This window comes from Microtus oregoni, unplaced genomic scaffold, assembly GCF_018167655.1.
Source record: "Microtus oregoni isolate MIOR12 unplaced genomic scaffold, Mior012 000019F_ref0000042, whole genome shotgun sequence".
NCBI lineage: Eukaryota > Metazoa > Chordata > Mammalia > Rodentia > Cricetidae > Microtus > Microtus oregoni.
This window is the reverse complement of record NW_024543078.1, coordinates 35,620,416-35,635,029: the sequence shown is the minus strand read 5'-3', so window position 1 is coordinate 35,635,029 and position 14,614 is coordinate 35,620,416. Positions and strand designations below refer to the sequence as shown.

The 14,614-nt window shown below is 46.0% G+C and overlaps 1 protein-coding gene across 4 annotated transcripts in view; it reads left to right on the top strand.

Moving 5' to 3' along the window:
* LOC121459438 (AP-1 complex subunit beta-1-like) overlaps positions 1–14,614 on the top strand; it is a 55,752-nt gene that overhangs the window by 20,431 nt on the left and 20,707 nt on the right. For all 4 annotated transcript variants that reach the window (XM_041669212.1, XM_041669211.1, XM_041669210.1 and 1 more), the window contains exons 2-8: positions 2,159–2,221; positions 5,232–5,337; positions 7,646–7,781; positions 8,710–8,955; positions 10,103–10,293; positions 11,331–11,552; positions 13,770–13,890. In XM_041669212.1, coding sequence (XP_041525146.1) covers positions 2,185–2,221; positions 5,232–5,337; positions 7,646–7,781; positions 8,710–8,955; positions 10,103–10,293; positions 11,331–11,552; positions 13,770–13,890 — 1,059 coding nt within the window. In that variant the 5' untranslated portion in view covers positions 2,159–2,184. The remainder of the gene's footprint in view (positions 1–2,158; positions 2,222–5,231; positions 5,338–7,645; positions 7,782–8,709; positions 8,956–10,102; positions 10,294–11,330; positions 11,553–13,769; positions 13,891–14,614) is intronic.

The window sequence follows — 14,614 nt, the reverse complement described above, 5'->3', positions numbered from 1 at the left end:
CACACACCCATGCACAAATGAAAAGGAAAAGGCTGTTGTTCTCATTTTCTTTTTTTTTTTTTTTTTTTTTTTTGGTTTTTCGAGACAGGGTTTCTCTGTGGTTTTGGAGCCTGTCCTGGAACTAGCTCTTGTAGACCTGGCTGGTCTCGAACTCACAGAGATCTGCCTGCCTCTGCCTCCCGAGTGCTGGGATTAAAGGCGTGCGCCACCACCGCCCGGCCTGTTGTTCTCATTTTCATATATGCATGGTTTGCTTGTGTATGGGTGTTTGTGGGGTTGCATGATGTCCAGAATTATCTGTGATTGGTCTTCACCTTACTCATCAAACTCAGAGCTTAACAATATGGCTAAGTCTTGTTAGGCAGCATGCTTTGGAGAGTCTACCTTCTGACCGGAAGTATAGGTAGGCTGCCATGCCTACTCAGCTTTGCATGAGTTCTGAGCACTCTGGTCTTCACGTTAATTGCTAAGCACTTTAACTACCGAACTATCTCCCTGGCCCCATAAACCTCTAATTTTAGTAGAGGTGCCAATAAATGATTACTTTTTAGTAAATCTCAGAGCAGTTCTAGAAATTGCTGCTATCCAAGGTGTTGTGACCTCTGGGTAACTTTTTTTCTTTTGAGACAGTATTAGTGGCTCTGGTTGACCTTAGCCATGATTTTCTACCTCTCCTTTCCAAGGATGGAATGGCAGACATGTGCCACCATGGCCTGCTCATTAGCTATTTTTTTAAAAAAAATCATTTTATTTTATTATTGTTATTGTTGTTGTTGTTGGTGGTGTGTGTGTGTGACAATGCACATGTTAGATCACAGGTCGGTTTTGAGGAGTCACTTCTCTTGATCCCTTAGAGATCCCAGGAACTAACTCTGGTCAAATTTGCATGGCATAGTGCATTCCCTGCTGAGCCATCTCACTGGTGTCCCTCCCACTTCCTTTTAAATCTTTCATCTGTTGATCAAGAGGAACTGTTGAGGTACAAAGTAGTTGCTCAGTAAATGTTTGCTGGATGAACTTGGGAGCTTCAGTATTTTCTTTGACCTCTTGACTTTGACAGTTGGATAATATCTTGAGTGATGCTGTAAGAAAACTGGCCAGACAGACTTGAGAAATGGTACAGTCATGGTATGCAAATGCAAGCCTTCTAGAAAGAATTGTAGGTTTTTAGAAACTTGAGGGAAGTTGTGGAAAGAAGAAACCCCCTTGTTTCTTTAAGATTTATCTACTTAGGGGCCTGGAGAGCTGGCTCAGCAGTTAAGAGCACCAGTTGTTCTTCAGAGGACCCGGGTTTAATTCTCAGCACCTACATGTGCCTGCAACCATCTGCACCTCCAGTTCCAAGGGATCTGATGTTCTCTTGCCCCCACAGGCACACATGCAGTACACAGATATACATGCAGGCAAAACACTAGTGTACAGAAATAAAATTTTAAAATACTTATTATTTTATGGGTATGTGTGTGTGCCTAAGTGAGTGTCTGTATGTGCACCGTGTGTGCAGTGTTCTTGGAGGCCAGAAGGGTGCATTTGGATCTCCTAGACCTGGAATTATAGGTGGTTGTAAGCTGCCATGTGGGAGCTGGAAACAAATCTAAGATCCTCTGCAAGAACAGCCGGTGCTCTAACTCCTGGCCATCTCTACAGTCCCCTCCCTCACTCCTTAAACAGCATTTCCCAATGAGGACAGAACCACCTGAGCTTTGGTGAGCTGAGCCCCACAGCTGAACAGGATCAACACTGCAAGGGGGCTGCTGTGACTGACCTTCAAGGGCTTTTTACTTCTAGTCTATGGATTAATTGATAGTTACTCTAACTATCTGTCTGCTGAAAGCCATGGAAGTGTGTCCCAATAGTATGGTCATAAATAACAATACCGAAAAAGCCAGATGACCTCAGGCTCCTGTTCTGAGGGAGAGATTCCTAGAAGGAAACTTATTCAGTCAAAAGATATGGACAGTCAAAACGCTAATAGATTCCCTCAGTTACCTCCAAAATAAGACCAACCCTGACCTAGCAGTTCACGTGCCTGGAAAAAGAGATAAATATCTATCTTGCCCGGCTTTGTGTGCTCTGGATCCTTCTCTTGCTCCCTGTGCACACCCTAACTGGACAAGAAATAGAACACAGATCCACCCTTTTCTTCTCTGTCTTGCAGAGTCTGGCCACAGATAAAGGACCAAAATGACTGATTCGAAGTACTTCACAACAACCAAGAAAGGTACTGTATGTTCCACCACAGCCTATGCTCTGTCCCCAGATCTGTCCCTGATGTGTTGGGGAGCATGGGGAGGGGAGAGGCTGGGAGGCATCATTGGAACGATGATCCAGAAACTGTTGCAGTTGATGACGTTAGAACCCTCAAGTGTTCCTTTTAGAATCCAAAGAAGAACATTAATGTTAAGCATGCGGAAAAGACCTTGTTTTGTTCCCAATGGCTTAAAAATAGTTAAATATATTTCCCCTCCTCAGAGAAGGTACATAGTCTGTCAACAGGCCTGCTGTGGGTGAGGCTGGTCCTTATCTGTGGCATTGTTCTCCATGCTGGAGCAAAAGTTTTTATCCTGTTGTTCATTTGACATCATCATGAACGTTTCCCAGCAGTTCTCATGACTCAGTATTAAGTCAGTTCAGTTGCTGCACTGAAGTTTTCTAAGCTGGGTTAATGTTTTTGGAGACTGTTTCTTTCTGCTTTAAACAAAATAGAAGTTGTTGTGGCTGACAGTGTGCTTTAACCTCTCTGGTCAGGCCTTCCTCACCCTCACCTTTCCAGTGCTTGCTGTGAAGGTGGAAAGATATATATGTATATATTATTTGTATGGAATTTTTGCCTATATTATGTCTTCTCCTGCTTCCCAGGAAGGCCAGAAGAGTGTGGGTCCTCAGAACAGGAGTTTCAGAGAGTTGTGAGCTACCATCTGGGCCCTAGGGATGAAATCCTAGTCCTCTGGAAATGCTTTTAATCACTGAGCCTTCTTTCTAGCCCTGATTCTTAATCTTGCTGAATCACTGAGTCCGATCCAAAGTCTGTTTGTTAGCAAGGCATTTTATATTATTTTTATTTATTCTTTTTTAAAGATTTTTTTTTGAAATTTTGTTTCCTGTGCATTAGTGTTTTGTCAGCCTTCATGTCTGTGTGAGGGTGCTGGATCCCCTGGAACTGAAGCTACAGACAACTGTGAGCCACCATGTGGGTGATAGGAATCAGACCTGGTTCCTCTGGAAAAGTAGCCAGGGCTCTTAACAACTGAACCTCTCTCCAGCCACCAGCATTTTATTTATCAGTCCGACTGTTGCTTATTTGTTAAGACAATCTTGCCAGGTGTGCTGGGTCTCAACTTTGGAAGCCAAAGACAGAAAGATCAGGGGTTAAAGGCCACATACATAGCAAGTTCAAGCTTAACCTGCTTTGTGCGAAGCCCTGTTGTGGGGTCTCTGGCTGTGAGAAAGAGATTGAGAGACAGTGAATAGAGATAGAGACATCTAGATTCAAATCTAAGTCTGATGTCGTTGATAGTTTTTAAGTGAGGAAAGATCCAAGGCCGATTGTAATAAAGACTGCAGGGAGTTAGTGAGACCAGGGTCACAGCTCTGTTGAGACTATACAGCACCAGAGTCTGGACGTGTAGTCTTGGGGGTAGATTCAGGAACCAGGTTTAACAGATGCATTTGAGGCCTGTTGGAGGACAGAGGCATCTCAGAGCAGTCTGCCCTGAGCTCACCTCACCAGCCTTCTTGGTGCAGGGTTGACTGACCTCCATCACCTGCCATATGCTTTGAGTAGAGCAGTAACATCCCTGTAGAGGGGGACAAAGGCCGTCCTTGTCTGCTGAGTCAGGGCCCTCTTGGAGGAGGAAGATGTGTTCCTCTATAAATTGGAACCACAGGATCTGTGGATTATTCCTGGTCCTGTTAAACAGTTCCTGTAGTGTGACGCTGCTCAGGCTTTGCTAGGTCATTGGGGTTTTTTGTTTGTTTGTTTGTTTGTTTTTGTTTTTGTGAGACAGGATTTCTCTGTAGCTTTTGGAGCCTGTCCTGGAACTAGCTCTTGTAGACCAGGCTGGCCTCGAACTCACAGAGATCCGCCTGCCTCTGCCTCCCCAGTGCTGGGATTAAAGGCGTGCGCCGCCACCATCACCTTGCCTAGGTCATTGCTCTTAATCAGTTGTATTTACTCTCTTTTTGTGATCATGGTTTAAAAACAAAAACAACTGATTTTCTTTTTCTCACTGTGAATCTACTTAGAACTTTTTCAGCACTTTCCCCCGCTTAACAGTCCCGTCTCACCCTACCCCAAGTGACTTGAGAAAAACCTAGGACTAGAATTCATCACGTGGCTAATTAGTATCACCGGTTGTCCTGATGCAGAACAGAATGCCAGGCACTGAGACGGGCATTTCACAGCTGAGAGGCATCATTGCCCAGTCCAGAGAGAGGAGCAGGCAAGAAAATGGGGTCAGAGAGGCAAAGGGGTGTCCATGGCAGGGCCAGTCAAACAAAGGGATTTATTTATAGCGTAGGCTTTGTAAGGAACACACCTGGGTTCCAACCTTAGCCTGTCCCATTTGCTATGGAACAGACTCCATTGCTCATCTGTAAAATGGGGAAAGGCAGGTTGTTGTGAATATGAAATGAGAAAGGATATGGAAAAAATTAGTGTGGTTCTGTGCTCAGAGGAAGGTTCAGGAATTGTCTACCCCTAACCTGTTAGCACGTCTTGACTGTCTCTGTGGGATGGAGGTAGGGAGCAACTACGCATCCTCATTTCCTTTTTCTACATCATCGAGTTCTGAGAACAATTTATTATGTGCTGCAGCCCTTGTAAAACAGCTGAATTCTCATCTCCAGGCTGAGGAAGTGAAACCCTGAGCAAGCTGTTTGAGTTCAGGGTTCTGGGAAAACAGGAAAAGTCAACGTGTGAGATCAGCCACCACCTACTCCCAATTCTGCTCAGCCTTGAGGGAATCAGGGCAAGTGAGAAGGTTGAGGGGAAATTGCTGTTCTCTGCACTTTAGCAGGCTAGCTGAGTGGGCCCCTGGACCTTGGTTCCTATCCCTGTAGTCCTACATGGCCGTCCGGGCTTCATTTCTTTAATTTCTGTCTTCACCTTTCCTCTCTGTCACTTGTCCTACCTGAAGCCTAGAGCCTCAGCTGCTCTCTACCTCCACCTAGTTCTCCGGGAATCATCCTGGGGGTGGGGTGCACTGCTCATTGCTGCCTCCTGTCCTTAGGGGAGATCTTCGAGCTGAAGGCGGAGCTCAACAGCGACAAGAAGGAGAAGAAGAAGGAGGCGGTGAAGAAAGTGATTGCATCCATGACCGTGGGCAAAGACGTCAGGTATACAGGAGTAAACTGGGGACAGCCAGGTGCTGACCAGCAGGAGCATTTAGATCCTTTGACAAACCTCATGTCGAAACGCAGGATTCTGTTTGCACATGAGTGACAAGCTGAAATGATAATGACGCAGGTAAAAAGTAACTGAGTGAAGCAGACTGGGATGAAAGGGCAGTAGACTTTGAAGAGGATGTGGCAGAGCCCTCTCAGAAGCTCCAGATGAGTGCTGCCCATTAAGGAAGATGACAGTACAGTGGGTGTTCTGTTTTTTATTTTGTTTTAAGAACAGGAAATATCTTTTTTACCTTTTGTTGTTCTCTGTTCTGACATTCAGCGCCTGTTCTAGGCTGTTTTCATGTTGTATGCAGTTGTGTTGAGTGCCTGTTGGATTGAGAAATCTCCACAACAGATAAATTTTATGATAACCTGGTATTTGCACTGGCAAGTCTGCAAAACACCTTCAGCTACATTTTTTCAGTGGCTCTCTACACTTTGCATTGTATGCAATGATGTATTTACTGCCAAATAAATGAAAAAAGAATTAGAAGAAAGTCACATGGCTAATGCAGAACTAGAACTAGGTCGAGCCTGGACCTTCCAGAATCTAAACTGTCCTCTGTATATCATGGTACCTTACACATACCACAGAGGTTCTGATGTCCAGCTGCTCCCTGGATGAATCTTAGAGAGTAACCCCAGTGTCCCAGGTTTCCACGCAGATTGCCCACCTATTGCTAACCTTAGCAAGGACTTCCTACAGCCAGTGTAGGAGAGTTCTCAGTAGAGACTGCTTTAGGACAGACTGTAAAAGGATGGGGGCTATGAAGTGCCTCAGTGGGTAAAGGTGTCTGCCACTAAGCCGGATGACCTGAATCCAGACCCCAGGATCATATGGTTATCTTCTACTACTTGTCCTGTGACCTCCACGTGTACACTGTGGCACACATGAGCACACACACATACACACAATACACACACATGTTTTAATCATGATTTGAAAATACATTTAAAGGCTTGGACTTGTGTAAATCTCATTCTTTCTAGAAAAAAAAAAATTCTCTTTCAGTTGGAACAGATCTGTCACTTCCTAACAAAGGAAACATCTTTGTTCTTCCTTCTTAAAAGAGCTTGCTTTGCTGATGATGCCTGAGAGCCATTCAGGCTCTTCACTTCCTCTTCCTCTCCCCAGAGTGACTCTGTTCTTGCCAGTGCATCATCCTTCCAGGTGACTTTGTCCATTGCAACTCAGAAGGAACCTGGCCTGTTGGGTGCCCCCTTCCTTCATTTTCTGTTTTACCTTGTTCTTGTCAATAAAAGCCCAATAATTAAGAGGGAAGGTGATGGTTCAAATTCCAGAGAGCTGATCATCTTATTTCACATCTCAAGGTGTGTAACTCTGGCATTATTATGGTTGGCAAAAGTCACACCGAGACAGCAAAGGTTGTAGTCAGATCTGGCTTCTCATGTTGTTTGACATTTCTTACCCTCAGAATTATCTGAAATGAAAACATGCCCCTGGATTCCTGGGGTTGTTAAATGAGATGAATTGTGTCCAATCATTAGCACCAAGCCTGGCACACAGCATATGTCCCATATACCTTGCTAGTGGGTGCCAAACATGTCCCTTCAGCCCTGCTTCCCTGAGAAGCTCTGGAACTAGCAGCCCAACATACGGGACCACATGAAGTATTAGGGAGGGGAAAAGAATGATACTCTGCAAATATCAGGTACTTTATCTCATTACGAAGTGGGTTTTTAGAGATAGAGAGAAGTGTTGGGAATTGAACCCTGGTCCTTGTGTATGCTAGGCAAACGTTCAACCGCTAAGCCTCAGCCTCAAAGTCAATTTCTGTTGCCTGTTCTTTATAAATGAAGGAACTTATACTTAGAGGTTAGAAGTTTCCCAGAGTCATGACCATAGCAAGAGGCAGAGCTGTTTTGTTGGGCTCTTGTGCTTGAACCCCTTGAAGAAAACAAGCCTTTAGGGGCTGGTGAGATGGCTCAGCGGTTAAGAGCACTGACTGCTCTTCCAGAGGACCCGGGTTCGATTCCCAGCACCCACATGGCAGCTCACAACTGTCTGAAAATGTAGTTCCACGAGATCTGACACCTTCACACCAATGAACATAATAAAGTTAAATAAATAAATAAATTAAAAAAAAAAAAAAAAGAAAACAAGCCTTTAAAATCACGGCTTCTCTTCCTTCTTCTCTACTTCTCGCTGCCGTCCCTTGCCTCTCCTGCAATTAGCTGCCTGAAAAGCTTATGTTCTCTGTCTTCAACCTCTACTGGTGGTACTTTGATTTTGCAGTGCCCTCTTCCCTGATGTGGTGAACTGTATGCAGACAGACAACCTGGAACTAAAGAAGCTGGTATACCTGTACTTGATGAACTATGCCAAGAGTCAGCCTGACATGGCCATCATGGCTGTCAACACCTTTGTGAAGGTGAGTAGGAGCCCAGTGGAAGTGGGAATGCGAGTAAGAGCCTTCATTCATATGTCATATGTCCCTGTCTCTTTGAAGTGCTGGGGCCCTCTGACTTGTATGAAACTTTCAGGCCCATTTGCAGACCTGCAGGCCTCCTTCTGCCCAAGCAGGCTGAGGACCTCTTCCTCCAGCAGAGGGCTCCCTCTTTCTCCAAAACCACAGACCTAAAGGCATGGCTTATTCATTCCCTATGAGGTGGCATGAGGCCTATTGGCCTCTCATTTCCCTGACTGGGCCACTCTATTCCCTGTGTCTGTTGCCATGGCAGATTTTAGCAAGTATCTGAGAGCATCTCTGTTCCTTACCAGATGACTCCTTTCTCTATTTCCTGTCACTAGACAAGGAGCAAGCATGAACTTGGACATTGACCTCTAGCCCACTGGAAAATGAAAGGTTTCTGTGACTGTGTGTGTCTATAATGCCAGCACTTGGGAGGCTAAGGAAGGAGGATTGCTACGAGTTCTAGGTCCATCTAGGCTATATAGTGAGTTCCAGACCAGTCTGAGCAACATGGCATGACCCTGTCTCAAAAAGAAAAGATTGAGGACTATAGTGCAAGGAACATATGGGTTTAAAGAGCTGCTCTGCTCTGACGGGGTGAGCACACACCTCCAGAACCTCAGTTGTGAAACAGCCTCAGGAAGCAGCAGAGAAAGTGTATAGAGCCCCTCACACAGTATCTGGAAAATGCTTGGCATCTGTTCTGTGGCTTTATTTTAAGTATTGTTGACTGTGGTCGGTGGACATCCCACAGCAGCTGATGTTGCTCAGAGCTGGAGACCGGGAAGAATAGGAAGCCACAGATGACTCATCCTGCCCTTGCCCCTGCCCCTGCCCCTGCCCCAGCCCCTGCCCTAGCCCCTGGCCAATGACTGGTTCCCCTCAGGACTGTGAGGACCCCAACCCCCTCATCCGAGCCCTGGCTGTGAGGACCATGGGCTGCATCCGAGTTGACAAGATTACAGAGTACTTGTGTGAACCACTTCGAAAGTGCCTGAAGGATGAAGATCCATATGTGCGGAAGACCGCAGCTGTGTGTGTAGCCAAGCTCCATGATATTAATGCCCAGCTGGTAGAAGACCAGGGTTTCCTGGACACACTTAAAGACCTCATCTCTGACTCGAACCCCATGGTAAGTGCTAACAGTCCTTGGGATGCCCACAGAACTCCTGGGTTGCTTGGGAAGAAGACCTGGATTGACCCTCACTTTGCTTTCCCTTTTCTTAGAAGTTAGGGTCTTGCTGAGTATCAGGTGCCTATTCCTTGCAGTGGTTTGCAGGGAACTAGGCCTGGATTTCTTTTGACCCTCTCAAACTAGCTATCTGACTTTAGGAAAGCTATCTAATCTTTGAGATTCCTGTTTGTCTCAACCTTAGATTTTGGGATGGTAACATACCTGACCTGGCAAGCGATGACTCTGTACTTCTAGTGTCCTTCCCTTTCTAGTTGCTGTCACTGTCATTATCTCCTAACCAAGACCACCTGTAATTCCCAGGCATGTAGTTCTCTTCCAGGTAGGGTTGCAGAGATTTCGCCTTACAATACCATAGTGTGGAAGACAAGACACCAGGATGTATTAGGTGGGAACCCTAATCCCGTCACTTGTTAAAATAACAAGAGTTTGCAATGATGTTTGTCAGGGCCTGTAATCATAGCAGGCAGGAGACTGAGAGTTAAAGACCAGCCTGTGCTATATAATAAGACCTTTTCTAAAAATTTAAAAATATGTAAGAAAAAATGAAATATTTAAAACATTGGGCACAGCCCCCACTCTGTCTCCAACAGAAATGTTGATTGCTCATAGGTTAAAGACTGATAACTAGAACATTGTGTCATAGAGGAAAGTTGAAAACACTACATAAAGGGAGCTGTCTTGGTAGAAACATTTGGTAAACCCCTCTATAGCCTAGACCCATCTACTCTCAGCGACCTTAAAGAGATTCTGCAAGATTCTTCTGTCTTCGAGCAGCACAGCTGACAACCACTGCAAGTAGAAGGAGGCTGGATTGGTGACCAGCATTGCCCTTCATTGCTGGGTGCCTGTGGCTGGGCTTTTCTTTCCTCGCTTCTTTCCAATGGCAGGTGTACTTACTTAGTTCTGCTTTACAGAGGAGTCAGTGGGGTGAGTGTTGTAGTCAGACCTTCTTGAGGCTCTAGAACCTACCGGTAAGGTGATCTTCCTTATAGAATGTCCCATCTTGACCTGTTAGTGTCATAGCACCTGTATTCCCTGACTGAGCACTACCTCCAGCCTCTACCCTTTCTATCCTCTCAACCAGGTAGTGGCAAATGCTGTGGCTGCCCTCTCAGAGATCGCTGAGTCTCACCCCAGTAGCAACCTGCTTGATTTGAACCCGCAGTCAATCAACAAGCTGCTGACAGCCCTTAATGAGTGCACCGAGTGGGGCCAGATCTTCATTCTGGATTGTCTGGCCAACTACATGCCCAAGGATGACCGTGAGGCCCAGAGGTGAGCAGACAAACCCCTTGCTTACCAGCCTGGTTGGATGTGGTCCTCATGGGGCTCTCTCTCAGGCCTGAATGAGCCTTTTTCCAAGACCTTTCTTCCTGTCATTAGACACACTTTAAAGGAACCAGTCGGCTTCTCATCTATGGAGCCATGCTGTCAGTTGTATGGCTTCAGGCAGTGAGCTCCCTGCTTACTGTGAACATAGATGGGGCCTGGCAGGAACTGACAAGGATTCATCTGGGCTGAATCAAGAACTTTATAGCTTCAGAGCCACTGGATTCTCTAGGTACCTGACGTCTGCTGGGTGCCTTCCATGTTACGTAATGTTTAAAGCCGGTCTGTGAAATGTGTCCTGTCATCATCATCAGCCCCTTACAGACAAGGAGAATACATTGGAGAGGTGGAAGAAGTTGTGTAGGTCACCCAGCTGGGACTGTCCTGACCACCATGAGTGAATGAATGCTCTGGCAGTAGAAGGGGAAGCCGACATCTGGAGATGTCACTATGTCAGGCACTGTATTCATTCTTTTCACTCAGTGTTCAACAGGCCTGTGAAGTAGACATCCTTAAATTAACTCTTAGGTGAGGAACCTGAGGTTCACAGTGTTTTGAGCCTGCTAGAGTCCATAGGCAGCAGACCAGAAGGCCTTCCTCCTATAGACGACATGCTGTTTTACCTGGCGATACAGCTCAGTTGACGGAGCCAACACCAACTAAACCAGGCATGGTAGTGTGTATGTGATCTCAGCACTTGGAAGGTGGAGGCAAGAGGATCAGAAGTGTTAAGACCAGTGGGAGAGCACTTGTCTCACATATATGAGGCCCTGGGTTCAGCACTAGTACTGGAAGAAAGAAAGAGGCGGGCTGGGGAGGCAACTTTTGACTTGAGAAGTTCATTGGCCATATGGTGAGTTTGAGGCCCATCTGGGTTACGTGAGACTCTGTCTCAAAAAAAAAAAAAATGCTATTTTGATAAGTGAAATGGGACTTTTCCCTTGTCTATCTCTCTTTGCCATACTGGAATGGCGGGACCCCAGCATCTGTGAACGGGTCACTCCTAGACTCTCCCATGCCAACTCTGCTGTGGTGCTGTCTGCTGTGAAGGTGTTGATGAAGTTCATGGAGATGTTGTCCAAGGACCTGGACTACTACGGCACACTGCTCAAGAAGCTGGCACCTCCCCTGGTCACACTGCTGTCAGCAGAGCCAGAGCTGCAGTATGTGGCTCTGCGCAACATCAATCTCATTGTGCAGAAAAGGTACAGAGACCAGCATACATGTATGCTACATACTAGAGACAGGGACCCTCAGGGAAGCTGATCTGTCACTGTGCAGGAAGCCTAAAGAGTACTAGAGGGTTCTCAACCAGAGCACTTTCCCTTCAGCAAACACTTGACAAGAAATGACCTGTCCCAGGTCAGGGTGTCAGTGTTAAGAAGCCTTGGGCCAGCCTTGGAGCTGATCAGTAAAGGCAAGCACGGTGCTGCTTTAGCCTGACATTTGATGACTCAGAGTCTGTAGAGTCCTTCAGGGATATCTGAAGATTTTGTATCTGTGCAGTTTGCTTGGGGACAAAGTTCATAGGTCTCATTGAAATCTCTGAATTTGGAGACCTTAGAGATGGTGAGAGACTGGATTTTATATCAGCCTTAAGGCCTGGAGGGAGAAATAAAACAGAATGCTGGGCAACTGCTTCCTTCCTCCTAAGTGGGTGACTCACGTATGTCACTGCTCCCAAAGAAGATGGGTAAGGTCTGGAACTCCATAAGCAACACTCGATCTGAAGTGTCTCTGGAACGATCTGCTCCTTCCTTTAAGGCAGCCCTGAGTGAGGGCGCCTGTGGCTGAGGTGGGACCTACCTCCAAAATTCTCCTCCCAGCCCCTCTGTAGTCAGGGCTTCGCAATGGCAAGTCATTCCTGTATCTGCTGCTAGGAACATGGACCCTTGTCATGCCTTAGGAAGGTAGTATATCTTCTTTGTTACAGCATCAGTCTGGTCCTCAATATTTTTTAGAGGGCCGGAGATGCTGAGCTGAGACATTTGTGAAGAATTGGAGAGTAAACATGGGTAAAGTGTTCCAAGTCTCTAAGCAATATGATGTGACTAGGGCTTTGCTATTACAGCATGGATCTCTATAAACCAGTGCCCTTGGGTACAGGAACTAGGTCAGCCCAAAGGGTTCTCTGTGCCATATTTAACACAATAATCTCTGAAGAAGTTGTGTATGTCACCCAGCCATGACCTGGGCCAACCTGACGTGGTTGGGCAGCCTTTGTCAAGCCTCGATTGTAGAAGTCATCTTCCTATTACCCGTCTCAAAGTCTTCCCTCCCCCACAGAGCACCACAAAAGCTCCTTACTCAGCCAGGCTCTCCACAGTTTGTATGACAACACAGATTCTTGAGTTCCTCTTTCCTCTGCCCCATTACAGAGCTTCATCCCTCGCTGTAACTTTTGTTTTAGAATTATTCATTTCTGTCCTGGGAAGGATATAGAAATAGGAACCAGGATGGTGCCTCTTATCTTGCTCTCAACCTTTAGTTTGTGACAAATGCAAACTTTGTAACCTCTCTGAATTTCCATGTCTTAAAAACTGTGTCCCATGGTACCATTTGAGGGCAGCAGGCACAGGGGAGGAGCAGTGCCTGTCCTTAGGTAGCTCAGTAGTTGACAGTTCCTATTGGCAAGTGCCTTCATACGGCAGGCATTGATCATGTTAGATGTTTCATCTCCCACAGTTGATCCATTGTGCAGGAGTCTGTGTTTGTGTTCAGAGACTGACTGGCCTTTCCCAGTAGTCATTTGTGTTCCTCCCTAAAACTTAGTAGAGTGGCCTATAGTTGGGTCACAAGGGAGAATATGGAAGAATCCATGAAAGGCTTCCTCATGGGCTTTTCCTCTACTGGAAGGTCAGCAGAGGGCAGCAGTATGTGTGGAATGTTTCCTCCCAGGGAGCCTGATCAAGACAGGGCACCTAAAGTGCCTAAGAGGGGCACACTCCAGTATTTCAGGACTCTAGAAGGAAAACAGGGTTTGAACATAAATTATATCGTTTGTATGTAGTCTAGTCATAGTCGGCCATCTTTATCATTGAATGAACAGAATGTTTCTAAAGTCTGAGTTCATACATGCCAGCTCTAACACCATTGATTCAGGCCTGGCGCGACAATTGTTCCTGCACAGTTCATTCTCATTTCAGGGTTAGGACACAAAGGCTGAGGTCATACACTGGGTTAGAACCCTGGCCTGCTGCCCCTGCTATCCATGTAAACTTCTTTCCCTTCCTGAGATGGGACCCAGCAGGCTGTAGCCAGGCAGAACCACTGCCTGTGATCCTCAGTCATGGTGATGGTTCTGCCTCCCTGAACACCAAGCTCTACCTCTAGCCCAGGAATTCCCCAGCAGATGTCGAATGGCTTCCTCGTGGGCCTTATGGCTTCTTTTTTGTTCTCTGGGCATCCCGCCCCACCACCAGGCCAGAAATCTTGAAGCATGAAATGAAGGTTTTCTTTGTGAAGTACAATGACCCCATCTACGTGAAGCTGGAGAAACTGGACATTATGATCCGTCTGGCCTCCCAAGCCAACATCGCCCAGGCAAGCAGAGAATGGTGATATGGGGCACAAGCTTTGGTATCAGACAAACTCCCAGGTGTCTCTAGGTCATGCTCACTGTTGACATTTTATCTCGTGGAGTCATGGGTGCTAGAGGTCTGTAAGCAAGGGAAAACAGCTGATACTTTTATTACTAGAGAAATGTTCTCAAGGAAAAACAGCTGATACTTTTATTACTAGAGAAATGTTCTCAAGCGATGCACAAAGGTTCCCTCCTAAAGTCCCAGGTACTCGGGTGGCTGATGCAGGAGTCATCTGTCCTGAGATTGAGACTACCTTGGGAAACATAATTAGACTTCCTATATGCCTAAAACATTCTCCTTATTCTCTCTATCATTACCTCTCATTTATTCACTAAAAAGTGATATTTAGGCACCTGGGGATATGGTTCAATTAGTAAAGCACTTACTAGAGGCAATCATGAAGACCTGAAATTGATATCCAGAACCTATGTTTATCCTCTGGAACTACAAGACACTCTGTGTTTCTACTGGTTACTTTTTTTTTAAATATTTATTTTTTTATTTTGTATGCAATATTCTGTCTGTGTGTGTAGACCAGAAGAGGGCAACAGAGCAGACCTCATTACAGATGGTTGTGAGACACCATGTGGTTGCCGGGAATTGAACTCAGGACCTTTGGAAGAGCAGGCAATGCTCTTAACCACTGAGCCATCTCTCCAGCCCCCCAGAACCTGTTTAAAATG